This window comes from Coptis chinensis, unplaced genomic scaffold (genome assembly GCF_015680905.1).
Source record: "Coptis chinensis isolate HL-2020 unplaced genomic scaffold, ASM1568090v1 utg1700_pilon_pilon, whole genome shotgun sequence".
Classification (NCBI taxonomy): Eukaryota; Viridiplantae; Streptophyta; class Magnoliopsida; order Ranunculales; family Ranunculaceae; genus Coptis; species Coptis chinensis.
In genome coordinates, this window is record NW_028238111.1 from 118,602 (window position 1) to 127,297 (window position 8,696).

The window sequence follows — 8,696 nt, forward strand, 5'->3', positions numbered from 1 at the left end:
TGACCCGAATTGAAATACGCTTTGGCTTTGGTATTTTCTCGCCTTAAAGTTAAAGCCTTATTTTGAGGCACACTCGATGGTTGTCGTAACAAATTTGCCTCTCAAGCAAGCCTTGAGGGGCGAGAAAGTCGGGAAGAATGCTAAAATGGGCGGTAATGCTTTGAGTTGCTATGAAATTCATTACCAAGTCGAATCTGCAGAAAAGGCACAAGCAATGGCGGAGGTATTGGCGAGTTCCCAGCCGAGGACCCAACGGGGTGAGGAGATGGTAATGGATCCGCGAAGGAGAGATTAACCACGACCCCTTGGACCCATGGGATGAACGGAATGGATGGAGAGTTTTTCGCAGATGGCTCTTCTGAGGATCTGAGAAACGGAATTGGCGTAGTCCGGTGACCCGGAGAATACTAGGTTTGGAATTGTCAATGAAACTAGGGTTCGCAGCTTCAAACAATGAATCGAGTATGAAGCTTGTGATAGCGGGATTAGATTTGGCACGTGACCTCTGCGTGAGAGAATTATCTGTTTACTCTGATTCTAACCCGGTGGTGTGCCAGTGAGAACGGGGTTTTGTGGCTCATTTGCCGAGGATGGCAAGATACACGGAGGTCTTTACAAAGGAAAGCGAGCAAATTCAATAGATCAAATTTACTCATTTGAATCGCGGAGAAAATCGACATGCCGATGCATTAGCTTATGTTCTTGGCGGTATTACCGGGATCGAGGGGCGATCAATTGAAATAAAGGGTGTTGGACAAGCCAAGTACCGCGGAAGGGGACTATGTTTGTCTCACCACCGAGATTGATCTTGACCGGATAAGCGCCATCAAAACTTTCCTGGGGATGGAAATTGAAAACACACAGGGAAAGGCGTAGAATGGAACGGATGAGCCAAAGATACACTCTATTAGGCGGAGCCTATATAAGAGAAGTTTTGTGGACCTATGCTAAAATGCATAGGGCGGCCGCGATGTTCGAGAACTATTTGGCGAAGTGCATGAAGGAGATTGTGGAAGTCATTCAGCGGGGCTTAACAACCACACACCGATTGCTCTCCCGGGGATACTTTTGGCCACACATGAAGAGATGCCACGAGTATGCCAAAAATGCGCAAATAAAATGCCGAGGTTTGCACCGGATTCATCGCCCGGCTGAAATGTTACCGCGATTAATACTCGATACCCTTGGCGTTCGCAATGTGGGCAATGGATATAGTTGGGCGCTTCCAATGGCAAGCGGTAAAAAGAAGGTTCATGTTAGCGGCAAATGATTACTTTACCAAGTGGGTTGAGGGCGGCAATCGCAACAGTCAAGGAAGAAAATGTGATCAAATTCCTATGGGAGAATATCATTTGCAGGTTTGGATTGCCGCATACAGTCATAGCGGATAATGGGACGCAATTTACAGGGAAGAAAGTTCGGAAATTCCTTCAAGCGTTCAAAGTGAAGCAGGGGTTCTCAGCCCCCTACAATCCGGAAGGAATGGGCGGGCGAGGCCTCAAACAAAGTTATCATGGATAACCTTAAGAAAAAACTAGAGGAGCGGAAGGGGAGCATGGGTCAACACTTACCTCATGTCTTTGTGGGGCATACCGAACTACACCACGATCATCTACTAATGAATCACCGTTCGCAATGGCGTATGGAGTAGAGGCAGTCATACCAATAGAGATGATAGAATCCACAACAAGAACAAAGGAGGTGGAAAGTGGCCTGAATGAGAGAATATTGGCGCTTGAATTTGAATGTTGTTGAAGAAAAAAAGACATAGCCCGATTCGGTTGGAGGAATACCATCCGGACTCTGCAGAGACAATATGATAAACGAGTGAAGCCACGGAATTTCAATGTGGGTGACTATGTCTTGCGGCGTGTTACTCCGGCCACCAAAATAGAGAAAGACGGAAAGTTGGGGCCAAACCGGGAAGGTCCATATGTCATCGATAAAAAGGGTACATCGGGGAACTTATGGATTGCGGTATCAGAAAGGGAGAAAAGATAGAGAGACCGTGGAATATCGAATCTTTGAAAGAGTTCCATGTCTAGGACCTTTCTTTAATCTTTTACATGTGATAGTACTTTATTTGTATTGTTTACTTTTTGACTATGATATAAACAAGCATTCTTCTAAATGAGTTAGAAATAGATAGTAGAATGAAATAAAAGGGTGAATATAACTGTCCGCACAAAGCGACCGCGGCTATACAATTGAAGAAAGCGGGGAAGAGAGCCGCCCGCGGACTTCGTCCAAATCAAACCGGGGCAATCCCTAAGTAGCTTCACGCTAAACAATTGAAGAAAGCGGGGAGAAGAGCCGCCTTCAAACTTCGTGTCCGAATCGAACTGGGGCAACCCTAACTAGCTTCACAGCCTATATGAAGAGAGCGGGGAAAAGCCCTTCGCGGACTTCGTGTCCAAATCAAACTGGGGCAACCCTAAGTAGCTTCACACCTATATGATTGAAGAAAGCGGGGAGAGCCGCTTCGCGGACTTCGTGTCCGAATCAAGGGGCAACCCTAACTAGCTTCACAAATCCTATACAATTGAAGAGAGCGGGGAAGAGCCCTTCGCGGACTTCGTCCGAATCAAACCGGGCAACCCTAACTAGCTTCACAAACTATATGAAGAGGGGGGAAGAGCCCTTCGCGGACTTCGTGTCCGAATCAAACTGGGCAACCCTAACTAGCTTCACAGCTATATGAAAGAGAGCCGGGGAAGAGCCCAACTTCGTGTCCGAATCAAATGGGGGCAACCCTAACTAGCTTCACGGCTATTAGAAGAGAGGGGGAAGAGCCGCCGTGGACTTCGTGTCCTAATCAAACCGGGGGGCAACCCTAATTAGCTTCCGCGGCTATACAATTGAGGAGAGCGGGGGGGAAGAGCCCTTCGCGGACTTCGTGTCCTAATCAAACTTGGGGCAACCCTAAGTAGCTTCACCGCTATACAATTGAAGGATCGGGGGGGAGAGCCCTTCGCGGACTTCGTGTCCGAATCAAACTGGGGGCAACCCTTGCGAATGTTACGCTATCGTATACAAATGCAAATAAAAAGGAATACAAGGAAAATCAATTGATAAATACTACACAATAATGATATCTCGATCAAGCACAAAAGACATTGTTCATCACAAACACAAAGGACATTGTTTCTTACACGCATAAAGAAAGGGTTCAAAATAAACAAATCCAAAGGCATCAACAAAGAAAGAAATCCGACATAAATCATTGTTGAGGATTAGTCGCCGGCTCTTCAACAGAAGTATGTTCATTTTCACCAACGACCATCTTTGGGGTTTTCATTCATTTCCATTGGTGAGGGTCGGTAGCTAGTCATAGGTGTCGTCGCGTCGTCGGTGAAGCGTCTTGGCGGCCGGGATGCACGGTTGGTAATACCAAGGAGGGATCGGCAACGAATGGGCGGAGAGAAGGCGGCTGCGGCGCTAAGTTGATCAAGTTGTTGTTTTAATTCCGTGCAATTTTCTTGGTAGCGAGGTTTCGAATCGACCTGCGGCCTCTTGGGCGGCCTTGTCTCAAAGGATTGGATGGCGAAGCTTCTCCTTCTCTTTGGGCTGTCCATTTTAGAATTGACACCAGCTACGTAGTCGCGGTGCTTGTCCTCAGCCGCTGAAGCTCCTTATGGATCTTGACCCTTGATCCGTAAGTCATCCCTTTCCTTCTCGGTTTGGGCATACTTCGCTTTCCGACCATCAGGGACCATTAATCTCCAAAATTAGCCGCCTCCCAAGTTCTCCATTGTCTTTGGGTAAGGCCGCTAAGCACATAGCCGATATCTGGAGGCTTAACCTGCGGAGACATACCGGGTTAAAGGGTAACACCAAAAATATAGCGATAATGAAGTAAGAACACAAAAGATAGTGGCCAATAGAGTCAAAAACGCTGTACCTTCTCCCATCCGGTGTAAATGGGCGCCCTATGGGAAGCAACGGTACCCGAGAATCTCCGTAAGCTTGATCCCCGGAAGATGAGAAGAAGAATAGGGAGCGGCGGCAATTTGGATTGTCCAAAGCCGAAGTCTCGGCGTAAGTAACATCGCGGTCCCTAGCCTTGAACTTGGGATGCCACACTTCAACAGGGGCCGACGTTAAAGGACCAGTGAAGAAGACTCTGTCTGGGCGGGCGAAGATATAGCGCAGCCGTGGTGGTTCATTCATTCGCGGCCAGGTAGGTGGAGGAGCGGTGGAAGAAACTTTAGCCCTTTTGGTGGGAGGGCTCTTGTGGGACATCTCGACCGGAAGCGTCTTCATCGAGTCGCCGTCCCCAAAGCTTATACTTGTTCACGTCCATTTGAGGGGCGAAGAGGGAGCGAAGTAGGAACAATTTCGTCCTCCCGGTCGACCACGAAAGTACGAAAAGGTTAGGCGTCTCGGCGGTAGTGGGTCTTATTTTTTGGCGGCGTATGCGCACGTTGAAGGCAACGGCTTCGTGAATGAGAGATTTTGGTTGTATAGTTGAATGACTTGTAGGCGGGACGCTTTCTTTTGAGGGGGATGGTTTGGGCTTTCTTTCTTTGGGGCGGCAGCGATAGAGGGCCTTGGTATTTGCCAATGTCTTTTAGAGAAGGGTCAAGTAAGAGAGGAGTGGCTTTTTCCGGATCGATACCAAGGACTTCACACTGTGCACTCCCTAGTTCGCGGAGGGATTGGAAAATTTCTGAGTAAACATCGTTGTATACCTGGGATCGCGAATCGGGTCTCCAACCTACATCACCAAGAATAAGGGCAAGTTAACGACAAGTGAAATCTACATACCGCGACTCAAAACTGCTTACTTACCGCTTGTTAGAAAATGGAGATGCCTCAAAGAAACTTCTGGAGGGAGGTCCGCGGATAAAAAACTACCGGACACATACAACGGATGCTTGGGTGCCACACCTTGTCGAGAGGTGGTGATGTGAAGAAGGAAAGACTTCTTTTGTGGGGCGAGTCGAGGAAGGATTGATATCCCACACTCCCCGGTTTAGTGTTTTTTATATAGAAGTGGGAAAGGATATCGCGGAGTTGGATTTTGGGGAGTGAGTCAAATTGTAGTGATTGGCGGCATACATAACACGCCAAAAGTTACCTATGCCTTGGCGGGGAGGAATGTTGAAATGGTTCTGGACCTCGACATCAAGGAGAGTCAAGGGGAACGCATGACCCGGCGCAATCGTCCTACAATGGCGGCGAGATAACCGGACCAGCGGTGGTACCAAGTGAGGAAAATGTGTGACACCGAACCGTGTTCGAAATTACGTCACTAGGTATGCCATAAGCGCTTTAACGGCGTCTAGATTGGTCCGCTGGGTAGTAAGAAGCGGAGGTGGCGAGAAGGTTTCCTTCCAGTAGATGGAACAAATGATTGGGATCGGTAGAATCGGATCGGTCCATGGACTCGGATCGGTCCGCGGAGGAGACTTGATCTATGGGTAGAGGTCCGGATTCGCGGGTTTGGTGGCGGAGGATTGGGTGGAAGCGAGATAGCCTCACATTCCGATGAAGACATAATGGAAACAATCTTACTAAGGAGGAAGTTTACAAAAAGATAGAAGCGCAATCTTAGAAAAGAAGAACCCGATGGAAGCAAATCGTCCAAAAATAGTGAATACCAAATAATGAGAGGAAAAGAAAAGCGATTAAAAAGGGGAAGACAAACACAGAACGAGAGGACCAAAGCTATGGAGGCGTAGAACACCCGGAATGGAGAGCTATTGAAGAAAACAAAGTATGGGGAACGATGAGGAAAGAGTTTGAGAAAGGGAATTTGAAGAGGTAATAAGGGTTTGGCTGGTTATGAGGGTTTTGAGGGTGTTGAGGGTTTTGAGAGAAGAGAGATTTGAGCCCGGATTTGAAGGCGGGGAGCCACAATGGTATTAACAAAGAGGACCAAGGAAATGGGGACGCGTGTTGGTCTCGATTTTCGAAGAAACAAGAAAACGAGGCGCATCGCCCCGTATTTCCGTTAGCGAGAGAGAAAACACGTGGAGCACGTGCTCTTGGAAAAGAGGATAAGGGGGACGAGTAGATGGGGCGAAAAAGAGAAGTATTCCAAGAAAGGGGTATGGCCTGAGGCCGGGTAGTTCGGCCACATTGAGTTCAGCGGACCATCAATCACGACCCATCGAGAGGCATCTGTATAGGGCGTATACATGACATAGGATGTTAGTGGGCACAAGGGGACCGGATCTGCGGTATAGGCCGGGGAGCCGTGTCGCACTGCATCGATCCGCGGTATCTCAACCGTTCAGAATTCTTTGCGAGACATGGAGTGATGGAGGCGGAACCTTAACTGCCGGGGTAAACTGCGACCGTGGAAAGATGAGAGATCATGGAAGAGAAAAGATATAAAAGAGAGATAGAGAGAGAAAAGTAGAGGGGAGGGAAAAAAGATCGAGAGAGAGACGAGTGAGATTGGTGGTTGTAATATTAGTTCATACACAATACCTGAATAAAGATTGTACTACCCCCAAAGAAGAGGGAGAGGGATTTCAGGCTGAGCCAACTCTGTGTATATCTTTAAGAGAGCAGGTTAATCCTTGAGACCAAGGATCAATTTTTGCTATCTCTAGGTATTTTGTTTCTAGTATTAAAAGCTCTTAAGAAGTTTGTTTGTTTTTGTTTGTTTTTTTTTTTTTTTGGGTTAGTTAGACTTATCCCCCCTAGTTGCAATTAGTGTTACCCCCCTCTCTCATTTTCAAAAATATTAGTTATACCACCCCTACGAGATGATTTTTTTTTTCAGATGAAGAAGAGCTTTGCAACTTGGGTGCAATGGGCAAGCTAAGGTCCCCTGTTTAGTTAGGTACAGTGTTAACTGAACCTCTACTCTGTTGTGAAGTTTGAATAACTTCTTAATAATAACTAGAACTATTGAAGATCAAGTTTGAAAGATATGCACAGCCATGTGTGTTGATATTTTCAATCATTTGTAAATGTAGCAATGCTATGTACATTTGATCACTCATATTCTCGAGGTTCCAAACTGAGTTAAAAATTCCTTATATTTCAATATTCGAAATAACAAAAGAATCGTTTTCTTCTCTTTCATGAGACTTTTCTGCCATATTGTACCATTGGTGAATGGATCATGAACTCCAAAAGGGTAGTAGGGTTGTCTGATACGGTCTAAAATGTGGAGAACTGAGTCCCAGTGAAGTGTATTCCTGGCAACTCAAATCTGGTGTAGCCATTGGTCCAAATGCTGCGAGGGAGTTCTGCAAATCATCTAGGTTCAAATCCATAAACCAGTCACTGTCTTCCTCTTTCACAAACTCCCCCACTTGTGATACCCTCTTTGATTCAGCCTTTGTTGGTTGTACGCTATTTGTGGCTAAAGATGTATTGGCTCGGGTCATACTGTCAAAATCGATTACTATTTGTGGATCATTATCTATGTCAGATTCTGTGGTAGTAAAACTCTCTGAGCTGCCGTCTTCTACTGGTTCCGAGGCGTCCATAGTTTGTTCAGTGGATGGTTCCTCCTTCAAGTTTTGAGTAGTGTGCCAGTTGTTCTTCTTGTTGTAAATCCGGCAAAGGACCCAATCGTCCAGCCTTAAGCTGCCCTTTTTGTTGATGGGGCGACTTGGTTCTGCAAGTCGATACTCATGCATAATCCAATTACTTTTGACCCCTTTTGGTGCTTTCCCAGAATAGAAAACCAGGGCTTTCTTTATTCCAAGATGCCTGGCGCTTCCTGCTGGTCGAATAGGCTTATCTGCTCCTGTTGCCTTCCAATATCCGCTTCCTGCAGCACGATTAGGTCTGGATCCATTTGGATATTTCCTGTCTCTCGGAGTGAAGAAGTACCACTCTTTGGTTCCAAACAATGCCATATCTGTTTGTTTGCATTATGACATTAGATTAGTAATGAGGAGATTCTAACAAACAAAAACAAAAAAGAACCAATGCATTATTGAACTTAAGAATGAAAATTGGTAGACATACTAGGAAGTTGCCATGGATTGTATCTGTAAAGATCAATCTCGGCTATAATAGGGACGGGTAAGGACTGATAGCTAATCTTGCGACACAGGTAGTGAACAACGAGTTCTTCGTCGGTGGGATGGAATCGGAACCCCGGTGGCAGATTTAACTCAGCTTCTGCATCTCTTTCCCTTCTCATGACGATTGCTCTTTGTATACACCTCAGTACTACAAATACTTCTCCTGTTATGTGACTTGGCTTTGGTCAGTGTTTCTGTGTTGAAGAAGCAGCAGTGAAGCATGAATATATATTTATATATAGAATAGACGCACGTGCATGAATGAATAACACAGAATCAACCTCGTTCCTCGAAGGTGCTGCTCCTTTGATTCTGAGACTTGTCATTGGAAGAGTCAAGGCAGAGACCGCCGACGTTCATGTTCTCCTTTTCATTTCGTGTTGTGGTCCATATATTAAGAGGACTGTGTCGTAATCAGGCTGTCTTTACCTTCAAATTGTCCCTTGAGATGAACGAGGAGACATACTCCCAAGGAGCATTTAAAAATGATACAAGCACATACGTCACCCCTTGCCTTTTTTCGGCTTGCTTTAGATTTGGATCTGTTTTCGGAAGAGAATATTAAATTTCCACATGTGGAACTTTACAAAGGTCCTCTGAACCCGGAAGATTGCCACATCAATATTGTGTGGTGGCGTGCTGGGCTAGTTGACGCTATCAGGAACGTCACTTCTTCCGTTTACGTTATTGCGAGCGACA

At 46.1% G+C, this 8,696-nt stretch overlaps 1 protein-coding gene across 1 annotated transcript; it reads right to left on the reverse strand.

The window, feature by feature from the left end:
• Nucleotides 1-6,876: 6,876 nt before the first annotated feature.
• On the reverse strand, nt 6,877-8,364 carry LOC147473877 (NAC domain-containing protein 68-like). Its single transcript, XM_086586956.1, has 2 exons — nt 7,939-8,364; nt 6,877-7,828 (listed from the first exon to the last, which is right to left on the reverse strand). Exons 1-2 carry the CDS (start codon nt 8,114-8,116, stop codon nt 7,080-7,082), a joined length of 927 nt encoding a protein of 308 aa, XP_086443082.1. The 5' UTR covers nt 8,117-8,364; the 3' UTR covers nt 6,877-7,079.
• Nucleotides 8,365-8,696: the final 332 nt, after the last annotated feature.